This window comes from Lemur catta, chromosome 1, assembly GCF_020740605.2.
Source record: "Lemur catta isolate mLemCat1 chromosome 1, mLemCat1.pri, whole genome shotgun sequence".
In the NCBI taxonomy this organism is placed as follows: Eukaryota; Metazoa; Chordata; class Mammalia; order Primates; family Lemuridae; genus Lemur; species Lemur catta.
The window spans coordinates 14,638,309-14,659,176 of NC_059128.1; the positions used below are offsets into that span (position 1 = coordinate 14,638,309).

Consider the following 20,868-nt stretch of genomic DNA (forward strand, 5'->3'; position numbering starts at 1 on the left):
TGAGAACTGAGACCCTCTTTCTCTCTTATCTTGTTTATCTCACTGACCCAAAACCACAGATTCAAGGGACTTCTAGCACATGATCACTTGTCTGATAACTACCATTTCCGTTTCTCTCACATTTTGAGCAAATCTGAGTGCTGTGCCCACAACTGCAAGGATGTCTTTCTCAGCTTGTATTTATTGTCTTTTAAATAGACTCTTTCTTGCCTAATGGTCTCCTGAATGTAGATTAGAAATTAGAAACAACAAATGTTTTCTCTGGTAAGCAATTACTTTGGTATCTGAATTGACAGGAACTACTGGGACTTCCAAGGGGTGAGACTACCTTTTCTGTTTAAGAGTCTATGTTTCCTCTTTGGCAGATTTCACACATTGCACAGATATTTGTGGTGTGCCTTTCAAGTACAAGGTGCAATGATGTACTATAGGATGACGTATGTTGGGTGTTGGTTTCAACTTCCTAATTTCGTGTGTATGGTATTTTCCTGTTATCACCTTGGTACTTGGTACTTCCCATCTAGTCACGTTATTATGTGATCCTTATGTGCTATTTTAGGGTTGGTGACAAGCTTAACATTCACTTGATGGATCATCCATAGCTCGCATCCACAGGTGCTCTAGCTCATGCTTAAAATATCGTGTTAGAACAAATGGAACAGAGTAAGTTCTGCAAAGGTAAATCCAGAGAATTGGAGAGTTACTGACTTGTATGATAGAATGGTGGTGGTGGGAAGGCAGAGAGTTAGACATGTGCTGTACTGGGAAAAGAAGAAACTGAAGAAACTAAGTGGCCCATACATACGTGACTATGTAACTTATCCAGGACAGTACACTTTTGAGGGTGAAAGGAACACTATTAATAATTATGTTGGGACATAAGCAAGGACTGTTCTTGGTAAACCAAGATAAACCTAGAATAATTAAAAAAGAGAGAAAAAAAACATAGCTACCATCCATTAAGAACCTAGGGGATATCAGAGGGCCTTATGTGGGTGTTTACGGGGTTGCCGAGACAGAGATTTGATCTTTAACTATAATTGTGGTCTTGAAACTTAGAATTAGGTTTGTGGTTAAGGGGTAGAATAATCAGATTCCAAATAGGATTCTGTAGACAAATCTCCTTGCATCCTGAAGCCTCTGGGTCTTCTTGCCATTTTGGTGTCTCAGCGGCTTGTGTGGGCACTGATAACTAATCCCACACTTCTGCTAAGGGAAATTTTGGGATCAGAAAATCTTTCTCTGCAATTTATTTAATTTGCTCCGAATTACAAGGAAATCAGTAATCTCAGGCCAGTGCTGAATGTGGCAGAAATTCCAGGGCAGTTCACAACTTTCCTACCAATTTGGGGTTATCTGCCTGGAATCATTTCAACTAACAGTGGAGGATAGTTTATGAGGCTGTATGGGAGGCAAGATTCCACCTTCATTCATCCCTTAATAGGGGCCTGGGTGGGCGGGAGGAATAAATTGATTTAAGATGGATGAACAGGAGAGAAGCATACTCATTTAAGTTTCATGTGGTACAGGAGCCTCATAAGGACATGAAGACCCAAAGCAGCAGTTAGGGTCAATGGCTTATATACTGACCTGGACAAAAAACCGGTGGGGGAGGGGAGAAAAAAAAGAAAAGCAAGTTGTGAAATGTGGTAATGCAGGTAAGGCAAAGGGCTTGGGCTAGGGTAGTTAATTGGGTACAGAAGTGACTAGGAAGATAAGTGTTTTTAACAAGGTTTGTTTGCACAGATTTCCCTCAGCTTCAACTTTCCGTCCTTGATGATAAGAATGTTATTTTACAGGGAGAACATCCTTCCCATGGGAACTTCATCTCCTGCATTGAAGAAATAGAATGACGATCAGAGTGATCTTGCACCTGCTTTTTTTTTTTTAAGTGCCTTTAATTCAAAATGGTCAATATGCCCAAGGAGCATATTTTGAGGTGGCACAGTCTTAACTAAAAGCCTTGGATAGAACTGGGGAGTTACCAGAATAGAGAATGTTTTCAGCTATCGTTTGCGGAGTGTGTAATGCATTCAACTGGGATTTACTGGGTACTTACTTTTGTCTCGTTTAATCATACATCTCCTACACTACTGCTCTCCCCGCCTCACCTTACACGAGAGAAAATTCTTGCTCCGAAAGCTAAGTGATTTGAACAAGGTAACAGCTGAACTGGGGCTCGGTCAGGGGCTCCAAGCCGGGTCCTCGCGGGAGGTAGATGCGCCCTAAGATGCTGGGGAAGGTTCCTGGTAGAGTAAGTCTCTGCCCTCTTCCCTTGGCAGGCATTGGACATCCAACTTCCCTGCGAGAAAGTGCTTCCAGCAGGTGAGAGCGGCCGGAAAAGACGCCACAGAGTGAGTACACGAGAAAGCCTAAAGCTGATCACAGACATGGGAGAAACGAGAAAAGTCTCGCTCCGATTTCTACTGTGGCTGCGGCGGGGGGGGCGGGGGGGGGGCATGGCCCTCACTAAAAATGGCGGCGCCAGCGTCAGCAGCCACATGCCCGTCTCCATCATGGCGGCGGCCGGACCCGCCTCCCTGGGCGCAGGAGTCATGTGACCCACACAATGGCTGAGCGCCTAGTAGAGGCTTCCCGGCAACGCCGAGTGAAAGTCATGACGGCCGCCGCGGGTTCGGCGGGCCGCGTCGCGGTGCCCCTGCTGCTGTGCACGCTCCTGGCGCCCAGCCGCACGTACGTGCTCGACGACTCCGACGGGCTGGGCCGGGAGTTCGACGGCGTCGGCGCGGTCAGCGGAGGCGGGGTAAGCGGCGGGCACCAGGGACTGGCGGCACCGGCGGGCGCGGGGCGCAGGGGGCCGACCCCATCCGGGCCCGCCCCAGAAGCCCCTGCGGCGTTGCCAGGTGTTTCGACGCGTTCCCGCTGCGGCCCGGGTTCCAGCTCTCCGCGGGCGCTGAGACAGGCGTTTCCTCGTTTAACATGAACCTAGAGAGGCAGTTAGGTTTGAACAAGTGAGGGTCAGGAAGCACAGCGAGTAGTGAAAGGCGTAGGTAGAGATGAGGCCGAAGGTCAAACCCTTGTTCCTGGTGATGGGGCCTGGGCTCTGTTGGTCGCGGAGACAGCACCCTGCTAGGGTCGCTCCAGAAAAGGTTAGGGAACCCAGGAATGTCTGTGTGTGAAAGAGGATGCCCCGATGGGATGGTCACTTCCATTTGGGGAGTTGGCAGGTGGCAGAGTTGGAAGCCCTGGGGTTATTAGCGCAGGTGGCGGTAGATCCGGTTCTTCGAGAGTTAGTGCCATACAGGGTTTTATGTGTAGGCACAACGGGTGCCTCAGGGTCTCTTTAGGAAGATAAAAGGCCTGAAACTATCTGGGACTTTATTATTTTTATATATTTTTTAAATGGCAGGCTCCACTATTAATCACTGATAGTCTAGGATTGTTTTCTGTTGGGAGCTGTGTTGCCTCCTGGAGGGCTAAGAAATGAGAAGGTGAATTACTCCCCAGAAGGGCCAGTGCCTCTGCCTTATTGGCGGCTATTTCTTTGTACCAAGAGATGGGAAATGTTGGCTCTTCACGGTTAGGATTGCATAAGGATCACCAGTGTGCTTTTTATTCTGTCTTCCCTCCCCTATGCTGACTTTGTAGTTCTAGAGTGGGGACTGAGAATCCTCTTTTTAACAAATACACCAATTAATTCTCATACTAGGTATTGAAATATCTTTTTCCTGATTCTGGGATCTCAGGAGCGGGAGATGAGTTTTTTTTTTTTTTTTTTTAATTTTAATTTTCGAATAGCTTTAGATTTACAGAAAAGTTATTATGGCAATAGAGAGTTCTCATATACCATGCTGCCAGTTTCTGTTATTCCCAGCATCCCACATTTGGATGGTACATTTGCTACAACCGGTATTGATACAATATTATTAACTAAAGTTTAAACTTCATTTACGTTTCCCTAGTATTTACCCAATGCCCTTTATCTATTCTGAGATTCCAACCAGGGCACCACATTACATTTAATTGGCATGTATTCTTAGGCTTCTCTTGGCTGTGACAGTTGGGATGTGTTCTTTTTATGTGGGCATTCCACAGGATTTACTTGAAACATGAGTAAAATTGTGCAAAATTGTGAATGGGCATGGCTGGTCACTGCCCTTAGCTCCCTAGTCATGCCTAAAAATGGCTTCCAGGCTCGGGAGTGTTCTTCAGTAGCATGATTGTTCTTGGCTTCTGACAATATTTACTTGCCTTAGTCTTATGTTCTTTGTAACCATTGTCTCTGTTTTATTTCCTTGTGTTACCTTTGGGCCCATGGGCTTTATGCTGGCAGATTTTGGGTGAGTGGGTTTTTGTTTTTTGTTTTGTACCCCGAATCCCATCTAGTACTAATTTTATTTGAAAATGTTAAGGTTGAGCTCTTGTCTTTTTAAGGTGGAGTCAGATGGAGCTTGGTACTTAGATTCAACTCAGAAAAAGCAGATTCAACTCAGAAAAAGCTTGAATGCTTGCCTGCTGCATGGGTGACCTGGCCTGTAGTCTGATCATATGATATGGAGGAAAAGTATTTCGGGGGGAACCTGTGGGCTAATAAGCTAATGCATTTATTCTTTACTACTACTATTCTTTTACATTATTTTGGTTTAAACCTGAAATAGCCAGTATTTCATTAAATGGGGCCCCATCTCTCCTTCTGATGCCTTATGATATTAAATCTAGTGGATAAACTTACTGAAAAATGGAATTCTTTGGTTCCATTGTGTTTATTAAGCTCGATTTAAGATTATTAAAATGATAAGAATCATTTCATAACTCAGGGTAGGAAACTCCTATCATTAGATAGAATATCCAACAATTATTAGTGTCCCTATGTATAGTGCATTACTCATCGTAGGAACTCACTGAATAATGGAAATGATTCTGCCGCATTTGCACACCACTTTAAGCTTCTCTGGTACCTAGCACAGTTGGTGGCAGTAAGTGTTTAGAATGTTCTAATTTAATCTTCATATCAGGTAGGGAAGGCAGTATGGTTCAGTCAGTAGTTAAGAATGTGGATTCAAGAGAATCCTAAGGGTCCATTCTGGGCCATGCCACTCACTGTATGGCCTTGGAAAATTATTTAACTTCTCTCTGCCTGAATTTCTTTTTTGGGGATGCAGTGATCCCTGCCTAGTAGGAGCACTATGAGAATAGATGTAGAGAAGGATGATGTCTGGCACATGACTGATTTTGGTTAATAACCAGTTTCAGGGATTAGAGAAGAGGAAGTTATTTCAAGGCCTTTGAAGAGATGTTTTTCCCAAGGCATCTTCCTGGGTTTGTAAACAGCTCCAGGATTTATTCAGGCAGTGTCGTTAGTAATCCCATAATTTGTTATTACTTGATGGTACATTTCAGCATTTGGTTATATTGCCTTTGACTTATGCTTTTGCGTTAGGTGTGACTATAGGTTTGTATGCATAATAGTGTGGTGTGTTTACCTAAAGCTGGTACTTTCTGAATTAAATGTGGGAGTGCATAGAGGGCAAAATAACCCCCAAAGAGCAAAAAATACAGTTATAACAGTGTAATGCAAGGTAAGAAGCATACTTTATGTAGAGTCAAGGATATGTTAGTGTGCATATACAGTGTTCATTCGCTTAGTGCCATTTTAATATTTGAACCTCTGCTGGGCTTTAAGCTCTTTGAGAGCAATGTCTTTTAAGACAAATTTTTATATACAATGCCTGCCATTTTTTGAGAGCTCACTATGTGCCACGTACTGTACTAAGTCCTTTAGGTACATCTTATTTTAGTCTTACAACACCTGAATGAGTAGGTTAACTCACTTTACAATAATTTGCCTATCATCACATAGCTTATAAATGATGAAATCATCATACAAGCTCTGTTTTACTCAAAACCTCCTATGTTGTCCTGTACCAGTGCAACAACAAAAAAGGAAAATAATAAAAAATATTAAGTGTTTATTGAATAACAAAGAATGGGGATATGAACTTGAATAAGACACAATCCATGTTCTCAAGGAACTTAGAGGAGAGTCAAAAAAGTAAAGCAGTGGTTAGGGTGCAGGGTTAGAAATGTTAGGGCAGAGATATGGACCTGGTGCCAAGGGAGCCCAAAGGAGAGGCACTTACATCAAATCAGTGGAGAGGAGCAGAAGGCATCCTTCTTTGAAGAGGTGGAGTTTGAGCTGAAAGCTGAGCGATGAAATGGAGTTGTCCAACTGAGGATGTGGGGTGCATTCCAGGCAGAAGGAAGAGAAAAAGTGGTTTGATATGTCTAGATAGAAGGCATGACAATGATAGGGGTAAAGTGTCAGAGTTAGGATCCAAATAGTTAAGGGATTTGCGTGCAAAACTAAGTCATTTGACCTTTATCCTGGGGATAAAGCTACTGGGGATTTAGCAGGTTTAATCACAGTAGTTTCTTGATAACATTTGTGTTTTGGAATGATTAATCTGGTAAGTAGTGTGGAGGATAAAACACAGGGAGGTAAACGGGAGCCCCTAAGACCATTTCACTTTTCTAATAAGTGAGGAGGACCTAGGTAATTCAGTGGGGTTGAAGAGTAGGGGATGGATTTGAGAGAGATTGATGACATCTTGGTGACTGAGGATGGATGGGAAGTTTGGTGAAAGGGTGACTCTAAGGTTACAGTTTAGGCAGATGTCATTCATTACTAAGATAGCAAATGCAGGAGAAGGAGCAGATTTAGGCAAAAGTGTTGTTTGGCTGGGGGTTTGTCAAGATACGTGTGATGAGTGGCTAGAGAGCAGCTCCATGGGTCTATACCTCAATGGCAGAGACTATAGGGATGTTATGGGTATGAAAGAATAGATCTGGGTACCACCAGAATGTCAGTGGTAGCATATATGAGAGTATAAAATAGAAAGTTGAGCCGTATCAAAGTCAAGTATCTTGCCTCTGTTATACATGCACCTGGCAAGGTGTAACAGTTTGAACCTAGGGCTGTATGGCTTCCAAGCCTAGGAACATGCTACTGTTTCATGCTGAAAACCTGCTTCTTTTATTCCCTTGCTTATATTGCCTCCCAAGGGATAGATTATGGGTCAGTTATTGGTTTTGTGATTTCTTTCTTCAAGCAGTTATTGGCCATGGTCTAGGTATGATCAAATATTGGTTCCTGCACTGTCCACCTGCATCCTTCCATACATTCTGATGCCAGTCTAGTGTGAGGTTTTCTTAATACAGCTTGGTCTTGAGATTATTGTTGGCCATTCTTAATAGTAAAAGAATTTATGAGAATGAAGAGTGTACTGCTTCCTTTCAGCATTGCTGCTTATAGTATTTTTATGAAAGATATTGAGGAGAAAATTACGTAAGATTCATCCCTCTCATCCTAGCCCCAAGATACTATTGTTGCCAAATTGTCTTAATATAGAAAACCTAAGTTTCTAGATAAGTTTGTAATTATGAGGTTCAGCAGTAGGTTAGCAAGCTTACCTTCCAGCCAAGCCTCATCCCAGCAGGAGAGCTGTTGGGCAAACAACAGCCTTACTTATCCAGTGACTGGCAAAACAAGGGCAGGCAAACAACCTGGGAAGTGACTTTCCACAGCTTGACCTTGCAGGACAACTGGGCATTCCGGTTGGTGTGCATGAACACTATAGATAAGTATTCACAATTGGATTTCTTTTATTACTTCTCTTTTAGGCAACCTCCCGACTTCTAGTAAATTACCCAGAGCCCTATCGTTCTCAAATATTGGATTATCTTTTTAAGGTAATGAAAAAATAATTATTTAATGGTACCTGTGATATTTTAGAACTTGTACAGTAAATTTATCAGCTTCACAATTCTAGCTTTTGAAAAAAATGGCAAGTTACTTTTGGAATAAGTTGCTATTTGAAGTTTTGCTTTTGTTTTTGAATCTATAAAACCAAAGGCAGTAATTAGGAATTGTCTTGAAGCTTCATCAGATGAAGCCCTGTGTTAATACTGTTACTTCTTTCCACAGCCATACTTCGGTGCCTCATTGCATATTCTAAAAGTTGAAATAGGTGGTGATGGGCAGACCACAGGTAGGAGAATTTGTGATACAGGATTTTTCCCCCCACATTTTAATCTATACCTAACCATATGGACTATGATTTCAGAGTATGTATAAATAATACCAACACTTCTTAAGATTGATTTTTGCTTAGTAGATTATTTCTTATTATTCATTTTTAAATTGTAGTTATTTAAAAAGTTATATAGAAATATGGATATTCCATCAAAAATAGTATTCAGACTTTAAATTGCTTATACAGTTGAAGTAGTCAGTAGTAAACAAATCCACAGATTTCTAAAAACTTTATATACTGGACAGATCATAGGGACAGTTTGGAATTCTATTGAGAAGTTAAAAAAGAAAGAGGTTATAATTTTGTATAGAATATTTAAGGCGTTATTAACTTTAAAATATGTGGTGAAATATAAGTAATCAGTATTTCAGATATGTAGCTTTTTTTTTCTTTTAAAGACAAAACAAGTTTTAATCACTATATCTTTAATTTTTATTGTCACTATTTTGATTGACTTTGTGTAGTGGATGTTATCAATTAGAGGCCTATAAAGGCCTCTGGTTTCCAGGAAGAAGAAAAAATATTTTAGTTCTCTCAATGATTAGATATGGGTTAATATTTACAGGTCAAATATGATTATAATGAACTTAGAGTATTTTCTGCATACTTCTGTTCCTGCTAGTGATTTGGAAGTAACTTTTTATTAAACATATCTGTGTTGTGGAATTAGTGTTTATGTTGAAAGAAAAAGTTCAAACCAAAAACAAAAGAAAATCCCCATAACAGAAACTTTCTCTAAGTTACTGGAAGAGGGCATGTATTTTATTACCAAAACCCTTTAGGCAGAATTGATAATGACTGGTTGCTGAAGCTAAATCAGAGGTAGAGATACATAAGTAGGCAATTCTTGTGAATTCTGATGTTTGCCTTTGAGAACAAATGGTGCAAGGGCCCCTCTTCTTGGAAGGCCTTACTTAGCAAGGGCAGCTGTTTGTGACCTGTGGGAATTCATGAGGACTTTGATGTCAGTTACCTACCTTGAAGCTATGATGATATCTCAACTAACTATAGATGTTAGTATGGAATTTTGTTATTCTTACAGTGGGGATGTGTCCTCCTTTCCTTTTTCTCAAAACTCATGCTATATCAAGACATATTATAGGCTTAAAGTGTGGGGTATTTCTCTTAATTCTGCTTATAATAGAATTTTGTGGTTTTATTATGTAAGATCTTCACAATGCTTAAGATAATGAAAAAGGATGAAATAATACACTTTGATCATCCATCCTCAAGTTGTATAAGATTATTCTTATTTGCTCAACTTCGGGATTGGAACTAGAATACCACTTTTGTGAAGTGTGTGTGTGTGTGTGTGTGTGTGTGTGTGTGTGTAGGGGAGAGTGGTCCTAGGAAGTACCACTCGTGGATCATTTACTCCCTTTTTTCTTCTCTCCTATTCAGATGGCACCGAACCCTCCCACATGCACTATGCGCTAGATGAGAATTACTTTCGAGGATATGAGTGGTGGTTAATGAAGGAAGCTAAGAAGAGAAACCCTAATATTACACTCATTGGTAAGAAGTGAAGTTTGCAATGCTTCTGCAGTCTCTTTTCCTTTAACTTTTAAATTCTGAATCTTGTTGGTGGGTTTGTATTAATACCGAAGTACTAATAATGTTAATACTACCAGTATGCTACCAGCAACAAAGCATATGCCAAGCATGACCCTTTCTTTGCCCTTGTATATTATGTCAGATCTTTATAATACCTCTATAATATTATAGTAAGGCATTACTATTTTCATTATACAGAAGAAGCAGTTGATGCTTAGCATATGCCACTGACCTAAGGTCACAGACAGTAAATGGCAAAATCAGTTTTAGAACTTAATTTCATTGTTTTTTTGTGATGCTAACTACTTTCCTTGACAAAGTCACTCCTCAAAATTTGTAAAAGGGCAGTACTATTTACAAACTTGTATGTTACATAAAGTAGTACACCCAACTAGTTACAAAATTGTATGTTACTGGTAGTAGACGACCCCATTTTTAGAAGAGGTACTTGAAAAAGTATTTGTTTTTGAACCTCAGTGATGTGCTGGTCACTGTTCCAAGGACTAGGGATAGAGAACAACCCAGACCCCATTTCTGCCTCTGCGTGGCTTAGGTTCTAGTGGCAGGATCATTGGATATTTGTTGAAATGGGCCTATATTCATTCCACAGTTCTGTGGCAATGCATACAGAACCTGTGAAGTATTTCAGACATTCGGAGTGGTGGGATACTTTAATCATTTGAAATGAATTTGATTTTTTGAAACAGGCTTACTTCAGACTAAGTTAAGTGAAACTAATGATCCATTTTAAAGCCTTGATCTTAAGCTATTTTAAAAATAATTTTCTTAACAATCAAATTAAAGGATAAAAGTAATATTTTGTAAATTAAAAAGAAAATGAGGAATGAGTGTGTTCTTTCTAAAAGGACTTTAGCAAGTGATTCCAGAAATGTTTTGAGCAGTGAAAGCATCACTGAATTCAGCACATACTTATTCATTGGGCTGCTTCCAACATCAGATCTTGTTTAAATGTTTAAAATCTGGCATGCTAAACCATGTCCTAACAAAGACTTACACAGGATGGGCCTTCAGATTGTATTTAGCATTTGTTTTCAAATGTTCCATTATTTTAATCTTACATTTCTTATGTGATACACTTAGGCATTCCTTCTGAGTTTAGAAAAATAAGTATTTTGTCATTTTGATTTTTACTTTTCCAGTGGTAAACTAGTTTGGTAATATATGTAACAGCTAAGAAACTTAACTGTTAAGCTTATTTTAATATATGGAACAGAATTTGGATTTAGAATTGTAATTAGTGCTTTTCTACTCTTCTCATTTTTTACTTAAAAATAAAAATCAGGGTTATTGGACTTATTTATATATATCATTTAACAAAGGTATATTGCCCTATTGACTCATTGTCATTTATATTGATATAAGGAGAAACTAGTTTTGATAAATTAGGTTGCCTGACAGGTTACTATTTTAAGTAGCTTTAAATTGTAAGATATGCTAGTGAACAAGAAATTTGTGTTATACTTACCTTATAGGAGTAGTTTGGCATAAGCCTTTTAGATCTCTTTAATTAGACCTTAGAGAACAGAAATGGAATATGAACATCCTATGTGTGGAGATGTTGAGTTAAAATATATAGTACATTTTGTTCTATTGGTAAGTGTCTTTGAGAGAGGTGTTTCTATTTGTTATTTATTTTTTTTCTCGAAAGAACATTTGGAATCATGGGACCTGACTCTAGAGATCAATAAAAAATTATAGTTTCCAGAGATTAGAAAGGATTTCAACAATTTTTGTGTAGCATATAATTTTTTCTTTAGTCAGATATGTATTGGCCTTTTGCGTAGCTGAGTGTTTTTTTTTGTTTGTTTGTTTTGTTTTCAATAGTGCTGGCACTGTTGCTCCCATTCCACCTTTGCCTCTTCCCTTCTCTCTGCAGGGTTGCCATGGTCATTCCCCGGATGGCTGGGAAAAGGTTTCAACTGGCCTTACGTAAATCTTCAGCTGACTGCCTACTATGTCGTGACCTGGATTGTGGGCGCCAAGCATTATCATGATTTGGACATTGATTATGTTGGAGTTAGTAATATATTTAAAATATGATTTGTTTTCAGACATTTATTTGTAATATCCAAAAGTCATTTGAAAATATGGTACTTGTTGTTGACCATTTTGTGTCATGAGACTAATTTGTTCCGTTGGTATCTGATAACAACACAGATTAACTACATGTGACCTTTTATTCTTCTTCTTGGCCAATCTAGATTCTTCCCAATTTTGAAAACTGTGCTGTTCTTATTTTTTTTGTATCAACTCAACTCAAATTCTTCTTCTTCAAAGCTTTCCCTAGATTCTCTAGTTCTTGCAACAATACCATGTCTCCTATAAAGTTTAATGATTATTTTCATTTTATTCTATTGTTGAGTCTTCTATTGTCCTAAACCAAGGTTTGGCAGACTTTTTCTTAAAGGGCCAGTGTGTACATAGGTTTGGGTTTGAGAGTCAAAAGGCAATATTAAGGATCAAGGATGTTTTTTAGATATTATGTAACTATTTAAAATGTAACCATTTAAAACTAAAAATTAGCTCTCAGGCTGTACAAATACAGGCAATGGGCCAGATTTGGCAAACTGGCTGAAATCTGCCTCTACCTATCCCAGTTATTTAACACCTTTTATTTAATGATTTAAAAAGTATGAAACATGACATCACGTCTTTCCAGCTTGTCTGTTGGCAGGCTGGAGGCAAGCCTCAGGCTGCATTTTACCCCACAGAGCCTTACACATGCACGTATTGGGTCTCTGTAAACATTTGCTTATTATATACCATCTGTCAAAACTGGTATGTAAAAGTTTTCATGCAATCATGACTTAGATTATCAGCAAGCAATTATTGAGCTGCTTCTGTGTTTCAGGAACCGTGACTGTAATGTGCTAGGGATACGGAGATTAATAAGCTCTTGAGGAGTTCAGTGAGAGAGGTAGACACTGGAACAGATATACTACAGTATTATGGGATGATACATGACATGAGGATGAACCAAGGGGTGTAGGAAGCTAAAAGCAAGAATACACTTGTTTTTGCTATCCTTTTCTAAATTATAACTGAGAATCAGTTTGTATATGAGAACTTTCTTTTTTTTTTTTTTTTTTTTTGAGACAGAGTCTCACTCTGTTGCCCGGGCTAGAGTGAGTGCCGTGGCGTCAGCCTAGCTCACAGTAACCTCAAACTCCTGGGCTTAAGTGATCCTACTGCCTCAGCCTCCTGAGTAGCTGGGACTACAGGCATGTGCCACCATGCCCGGCTAATTTTTTCTATATATATTTTTAGTTGTCCAATAATTTATTTCTATTTTTAGTAGAGACGGGGTCTCGCTCAGGCTGGCCTCGAACTCCTGACCTCGAGCGATCCACCCGCCTCGGCCTCCCAGAGTGCTAGGATTACAGGCGTGAGCCACCGCGCCCGGCCGAGAACTTTCTTAAATGTCAGGACATTTTTAACCCATAGTAAGACTAAGTGTACGTTTGGGTTGAATAGCTTTCTATTATGGTACACTCACATTTAGAAGTGTTTCTGGTGAATAATGGGTGATTCATATCTCATTTAGATTCTTGATAATCACATGCTATGGTGAGGAGCTTCTTTGATAAGAAACTCTTTCCTTTATCATTGGAGTAAAAGAATTATAGCACCTGAATTATAGCTCATCTCTGTTATCAACAATTTTTTTAACTGCAAAGTTGAAATGAAAGTTACAGTTCTCTTTCAACTCTAAAATCCTACACACTTCATGATTCTAAACCTAAGAGATTCGTTATGTTCCTTTTATCCATCCTCATTAAGAGTTTGCTTTTGTGATCTAGAATGTCATTGTGATTCTGTGTGTGCTTAAAAAGATTCCTTCTGTACAATGTAATTATTTATGTTTGGCTTTCATATGTGCCTGTAGGGATATTGTCAGAATTATCACAATAATCTTTCTATGTGTTAGTTCTTCAGTGCTTAGTATAGTCTTTGTACACATTGCAATGTCAATAGTAGTTGAATGAATAAATGAATATTCCATTGTTGGACATCTCTGGAATAAATGACTTTTTGAAAAATACCCATAAAATATTTTAGGTTTTAAAAAATAATAATTTTAAAAAGTTATGTTGTCCTATAAATATCTATAAATTCTATGGATAGATATTCCATAAGGTAAGAAAAATGGCTTATGAGATAATATGAAAGATGATGGGAGAAGTGGTATCAATGATAGTGTCTACTTTATGACATTTAAAAACTTTCAATTCAGACTTTTTTGACTTTTTGTTTTGCAGATTTGGAATGAGAGGACATGTGATACCAATTATATCAAGGTCTGTACAACTTTGTCTTTCTATCATTATTAGTGAATAATTCCTTATTGTTCCACACACAGAAATTAGTAGAAATTTGTAGTGGAGACACCATATTTTTTACACCACAGTTATTTATTCTGCTAGTTGTGACATCAAATTCAAGCACAATCTTAATAATGTTTATATTCCTGATATTAAAACATATATAATTCTTTGTAAGCAATGAATTGCCTTTGTCTGAGGAGTTGTGTTGAATTTTTCTATTTTAAAATTAATTTTGGAATTATGATAAGCATAAAAACAGTTGTATCATTTTAGACTTCTAGGGACTTTAAGAAATGTAGCTTTTTTCTTTCATTGTTTTATGTCCAAATTTATAGCATGTATTCTCATTCTTGTTTTCTTTGGAATGCCTATCATATGTGTTATATATCACTTCTTTTTGTGATTAGCAAAGAGGTAGCAACTAACATTTGCAAAAATTGTTATTTTTGAGCTACTTTCCCTAAATATTTATCTCCATTTAATTCTCACAACCTCCCTTATGAAGTAACTATTATTATTGCTATTTTCCAGGAAAGGAAAAACTGAGAATAAAAACTTCTTCTGTTATTGGAAAGCAAATGGCAGTTGTACTTTTCATGTGGAGCTATTCTCAGTTCTGTTTGTCTTTTTTTGTGTGTCTTTTCCCCAAGAAATATAATTTTGTGGTTATATTTTGTTTCAGTGTTAAAAAAATTTTTCTTTGACTGTTCTGTGTTTTTAAGTAGATGGAGCAGGGTACAGAGACAACTAAAATATCAGTCATAATTTCTCTAATGGAATAATGAATATGCAGCATTCTCAGAAGGAGCACAGAGGAGATGGCACCTCTGCCTGGATTGATTGGGGAAGTCTATTAGAGGAGGTAACAAGTAGTTGGAATGTTCCAGAAGGGATGGATAGGAATGCTCCAAGTTACTAAGGCAGGGGCATAGCATGTGCAAGGAAGTGAAGACTGAGAGGTAAGGGAATTTTGGGGAAAATTAAGTCATAAAGATGGATTAGACAAAGGAGGAGAAGTGGGAGCACCAGGCAGAATCAGTAAACGAGTATGTTCATGGGAGTACTGGCATGTTTTAACCCATCTGTATTTGTAGGGGAGGAGAGAGCATAGATTTGAGAGGATCTATTGCAGTGAGAGCCAGGTAACTTAAGGTCAACTCCAGTTGGCAGGCATTACCAGTATGGTGGTGGGAGTGTGGTGGGCAGTGAAGCTAGTATAAATTGAAACACAAAGATTGTTAGTGGAAAGTCATGAACACTGTGAGCACAGGTCTGATGAGAGCAGCAAGAGGACAGAGCAGAAGCCAAGTTAGTGCATATGTAGTATATAACCCTGTAATCACATAGATATGTCACTACAGGGTCTTTGTAGAGACAGGTGATGAATTTTTTATCCATCTTAATTTGACATTTCAAAGCTTATGTTTTATTTTCTTGTGATTATACATGTGTCTCTCATGTTCATTTCATTTGAGAGAAGCATTAAAATTATTAGAATCTGGTTTCCATTTTCTTTTAAACTAATGGTCTAGTTTAAATATCATATATAAAAAGTATTTTTACTATTTAGAGTCTGTTACACACTAGTGCATTCTAATTCAACTTCTCTGGTTTGAAAGACTAATTGTTGCTCTAAGACTCATTATCAGTGTTTTCTACAGTTCAGACTTCATATTTTTTCCTCATGATTTTCAACAGTTTTCAACAGTTCAGACTTTATGTTTTTTCCTCATATTTTTAACCTTTAGTTTTCCTGCAGTAAAATATGTCAGGATATAAAAATTTTAATTTGTGTTTGCCATTTTTGCAGCAGGATTTTGTTGGGATTTGTTAAAATGCCTTTTGTAAAGAGTTCAATAATGATGAATGAATGTACGTGCTCAGGTTGGGTAACCTTAATGAATATATATTCCTTATAGTATATTAAGATGATCCCATTATGAAGCAATGGGCTCTCTGCCTGACATACGTAGAAGCCAATACTATGGCACCAGCTTTTGAGAAAATAAAAAGCTTTATTGTGAGTTGATTGGCAAGGAGACAGTAGGTAATGCTCACATCTGTCTCCCTCAGCTGTGTGCAGGGCCAGGTGGTATATAGGCGGAGTGTAGCAATGAGGGAGATGGGGAAATGCAACAAGGAGTGATATGAATGGGTCATGCAATTAGATAATGTCGGGTCCTTAGCTCTAGAGTCCATACTGCAACAAACTGGGCACTCCTTGCTTCTTAATTTGGTTCCTGTTCCTCAATCTGAGCCCTTACACTCCACCTATGGTTGGCTTTTTTGTTCCTGCTGGCTCTAGCGTCATGACTAGGGCATGCTTGGTTCATCTGGGCATACATGCCCAGGTTGCAACCTGGGGGTCCATTGTAGCTGAAAAACACCTCATCGTTGTTACATTTTATTACAACATTGAACTAGATTGGACTAGTTCTACAGTTAAAACCTCTGGAAGGAATAAGGGTTTGTTTTTAAGAGTAGAAATAAATGTAAATACAAACAAGCAATTTATGTAAATATGACAATGGTATTCTTTTAAGTTTATTTTTTGCTGCTTATATTATTTTTATGATTTATTCTGGTTTTCAGTGGTATTCTTAGGGTTCTTAACTTGTTTGGAAAATCCCATTTAGGGTAGTGGATGGAAATGGATGTGTGAGTCTCCGGACCCTCATTCAGTTCAACCAGAATAGCTTTCATTTATCTTATAGATAAAACTTCCATCTAAGCTTTTTCTGGAAGAGAAGGGTTTTACAATGAAAACATGCATCAGAAAATATGTTTGATAAAACCTTGCTCAAAGAATGCTGCTATTCACACTGACTTTGGGATGGAAACTTACTTAGAAATCACAGCTTATAGACTTGTACATTTTGGAATGTTATTCAAATACACTGTATAAAAAAGCAAGCAATCTTACCGGGGATTGTCTAGGAATGAGACTAGAAAAACTAGACACATCCATAGTGGTAAGTGCAAAATTGACTGAAGTTGCTCTTCCTCCTCTCTGTAAGAATAAGAGAGAACTTCAGGGTGATGAAACTCAAGATTGATCTACTAGAGCAGCGGTCTCTAACCTTTTTTGGTGGTACCACGGACTCGTTTCATGGAAAACAATTTTTCCATGGGATGAGGGTGGGGGAGGGGGCAACCGAGAGGGGGCAGGATGAGGAGGAGCTCAGGTGATGCAAGGGAGGGGGGCAGGGAACCCATGAGGAAGGAAATGGCTGTAAATACAGTTGAAGCTTTGATTGCTAATCCACTGCTCACCTCCTGCTGTGCGCCCCCTACCCTCTCCCTTGCTCCTGTTCCTAAGTTTCATGGAAGACAGTGGTTCCACAGACAGAGGGTGGTGGGATGGCAGCAGAGCTCTGCTGCCCGGTCCTTAAATAGGAGTTCCTAACCGGGGCTTGCGGACTGCAGTATTGGGGGATAGGGATTCTCAGTCCTACTGTATTTTGAGAGCTGGTCTCTGTTTTCTAATAAGGATCTATTCATATTGCTTCCAGGGTGCCTTAGGACCCAGTTGACCCTGTTGGAAAGATGAACTTGGATTGCCATTCTGATTCTCACCATATTTTCTAAAATGCCATAGTACATCTGTTTTAAGAAACCATCCGCTGAAAAGAATACCGTGGATTTAATCAGAGCTCTTATTATTTGCCTCTTTTCTAAAAGAGCACATTTTTTGGAAATTTCCGAAGTTCAGAAAAGTTAGAATGTGAAAAGAGCTTGTGAAATTCTTTGTTCCTTCTTAATTATTCGGACAATATTATTGAGCTCCTGCTTCTGTGTGCCAGACTGTTGCAAGTGCTTGGGGACCTAGTGGAAAGCTTATTTGTGTCCATTTATCAAGAACTACTTCTGGTAGGAAATCTGACCCTCTTGATCCTGGATAAAATGATGTTTCCTTTTCTCTGCTCTTAATTTACATATAGGGGAACCCATCCAATTTGGTATGTACCTGCTTTCTGATTTTTTAGTACACCCTCTTAGTTTTGGTGTCCTGGTGAGTGTGTTTGCCACCTAAGGGTGAAGACTCCAACTTGTTCTTTTAGGGTCCTCGTGGGGCCCAAGTATAGTATCAAGTACCAGAGTAGGAGCTCAGTGTGTGCTTTGTCAATTTATTTCCTGTTAGAATTTAGCCTGTTAACTTTTAATTTTTGTGGGTAGACAGTCCTACAGGTAGATTTTATTTCCTTTCCTAAGTGTGAGATACTTGAGAGTAGAATGGAATATTTCTTATTTCTACTTCTAGTATGGTATAAAATGCTAAGAATTTCAATACTTTCAATAAAGGCAGAATATTTAAAGACATTGGAAAATACTTAAAATGATAAGTTAAAGCATTTTACTGGTGTGTTTAATATGATTCCCATTTTATTATGTTGTCTGCATGGAAAAATTCCTGAAAGAATGCATAGCAAAGTAATAGTGGTTATTTCTGGGTAATACTATTTGACTATTTTTATTTCAGTTCTCCCCCACCCCTGGATATTTCTGTGGTAAACATAATTTTAAAGTCAGAAGGAAAATCCTATAAAACATTTTATCTCTTGATTTTTTTTTTCTTTTTACATTCTCATGAGCTAGGTTATCTTAATGATAATGCTTTTATTTTCCACAGGAGGTGCATTTCTATTGAGAAATGATATTAAAACTATTGTGCAGAGTGCTGATTTTTGAAGATATGTGAGTTATCTTGGTCATAATTTATTTGTAACCTTTCTTGTGTTTTGTTTATCATTCCAAAAGGTGTTAAGAAAAATGCTGAATGATCAAGGTCTCCAGCGAGTAAAAATCATAGCAAGTGATAATCTCTGGGAACCTATTTCTGCTTCCATGCTGCTTGATGCTGAACTCTTAAAGGCGATTGATGTTATAGGGTAAGGAATATTTTACTTTGAAAACTAGCAGTTTCTGATTGCTGGCTGTGGGTAGGACTGTGCCTTTGTTTTTGCCACCTTCTCCCCATTTGGTTACATTCTCAGAAGGTAGCTCTCTTATATTAACTAAAGCATGCATAGCTCATAATTCATTACTTTCTCTTCGAATATATGTATTTTGGGATCTTTCTATGACAATGAAATTTATTGGTAACTTTTTAAAAAATATGTTGATGTTTGGAGTAATACAACAGGATTTTGTTTAGGTTAAGGGGCAGCATAGTTCTGTATTTAATTGTAGAAATTATGAAGGCAATGTTGTGAAATTATTTCCTAATTCCTAGTTTTCCTGTGGCTATGAGTTCTTGCATGAACACTTTTGTAAAGGAATGGTTTGGTATGATCGTTGACTGTAACTTTTATCATGTCTCCTTGGTAGTACAGTTTTGACCTTATTCCTTAATCCATTCTGTATTTCTTTCAAATTTTCTTCATCTCTTTATTCCTGTTTGCTTTTCTGTAATTTTATTCTCCCTATCCTTTTTCCCTTGTTGTGTTTTCCATAGTGTCTGTTTTGTCTTATGTTCCTTCTAGTTTAGTCTTCATTTCTAAAATGTTTTTTCTTTTTAGAAAATAATTCTACCATAATTCTCTCCTTTTAGTTTCCCATATCTTTGTTGTCTAACAATTCATCTTAAAAATTTTTAATTGAACTATAACATAAATACATAAATATGTGAAAATATGCAAATCATAGGGGTATGAATAGGTTAGTGAATTACCACATGGTGAACATATGACCATACACCTTTATAACCATGGCCCAGAAAATTATCAGTACCTAAGAAGCTTTCTTCTTGGAAATCTTTTTTTTTTTTTGCGACAGAGTCTCGCTTTGTTGCCCGGGCTAGGGTGAGTGCCGTGGCGTCAGCCTAGCTCACAGCAACCTCAAACTCCTGGGCTTAAGCGATCCTACTGCCTCAGCCTCCCGAGAAGCTGGGACTACAGGCATGCACCACCATGCCCGGCTAACATTTTCTGTATATATTTTAGCTGGCCAGATAATTTCTTTCTATTTTTAGTAGAGACAGGGTCTCACTCTTGCTCAGGCTGGTCTCGAACTCCTGACCTCGAGTAATCCACCCGCCTCGGCCTCCCAGAGTGCTGGGATTACAGGTGTGAGCCACCGCCCCCGGCCTTGGAAGTCTTTCTAATCATTAACCTTCCTTTTTACCCTAAAGATAACTGCTACTCTGACCTCTAACACCATAGACTATTCTGTCTGTTTAAAAACTTTCCTTAAATGACATCTTATAGTGGCTGTTATTTTAGTCAACATTATATTTTTAAGATGAACTCATGTCACCAGGTGTAGATATAATTCATTTTAATTGTTTAGCATCCAATTGTAGGAATATACCACAACTTACCTGTCTATTCTTTGTTAATGGTCATTTGGACTGGTTCCATTTTTTGGCTATTGTGGTATATTGGAATTTTGTTCAGGAGATGTCTATTTCTTGGCTCCCATCTCCATAGGAAGAGTAAACCTTGCTGCCCCATTCATGTTGTGTTTGGTTTGTGTTGTATCTACAGATTTCTGTCTTGCAGTTACAGTACTTTGTGGGGTCTGTTTCCCCTGGGCCCCGTTTCCTACTAAGTGTTGTTTCTCCCCCACTCTAAGTGTTGCTGCCTTATTCACTTACTCAATTTGGATTCTACTTCAAGCAGTTTATTTTCATGGTGAGGCTTTACTATTCCCTAAGGGATTGTTTGCTACCTTTTTCTGAAATTGTTAAGGGCCTAAGCCTGTATTGTCTAATACAGTAGCCACTAGACACATTTGTTTATGGAGCACCTGAAAGGTGGCTGGTCTGAATTTAGGTTTGTTATAAGCCAAAAATACTCACTGGATTTTGAAGATTTAATATAAAAAACCTAAAATATGTATAATTGTTTTATTTTGATTACTTGTTGAATGATGATGTTTTACATATATTGAGTTAAACAAAGTATATCAATCAT

The 20,868-nt window shown here is 38.3% G+C and overlaps 1 protein-coding gene across 5 annotated transcripts in view; it reads left to right on the forward strand.

The window, feature by feature from the left end:
- The first annotated feature begins 2,474 nt into the window (after positions 1-2,474).
- The window catches only part of GALC (galactosylceramidase), a 47,035-nt gene continuing 28,641 nt past the window's right edge, over positions 2,475-20,868 (forward strand). For 3 of the 5 annotated variants that reach the window (XM_045562389.1, XM_045562398.1, XM_045562414.1), the window contains exons 1-7: positions 2,549-2,764; positions 7,642-7,710; positions 7,946-8,009; positions 9,456-9,569; positions 11,506-11,645; positions 13,889-13,927; positions 18,713-18,843. In XM_045562389.1, coding sequence (XP_045418345.1) covers positions 2,570-2,764; positions 7,642-7,710; positions 7,946-8,009; positions 9,456-9,569; positions 11,506-11,645; positions 13,889-13,927; positions 18,713-18,843 — 752 coding nt within the window. In that variant the 5' untranslated portion in view covers positions 2,549-2,569. Of the gene's footprint in view, positions 2,765-2,888; positions 3,111-7,641; positions 7,711-7,945; positions 8,010-9,455; positions 9,570-11,505; positions 11,646-13,888; positions 13,928-18,712; positions 18,844-20,868 lie in introns of those variants that run through there. The other 2 variants (XM_045562382.1, XM_045562405.1) reach the window with 2 other exon arrangements.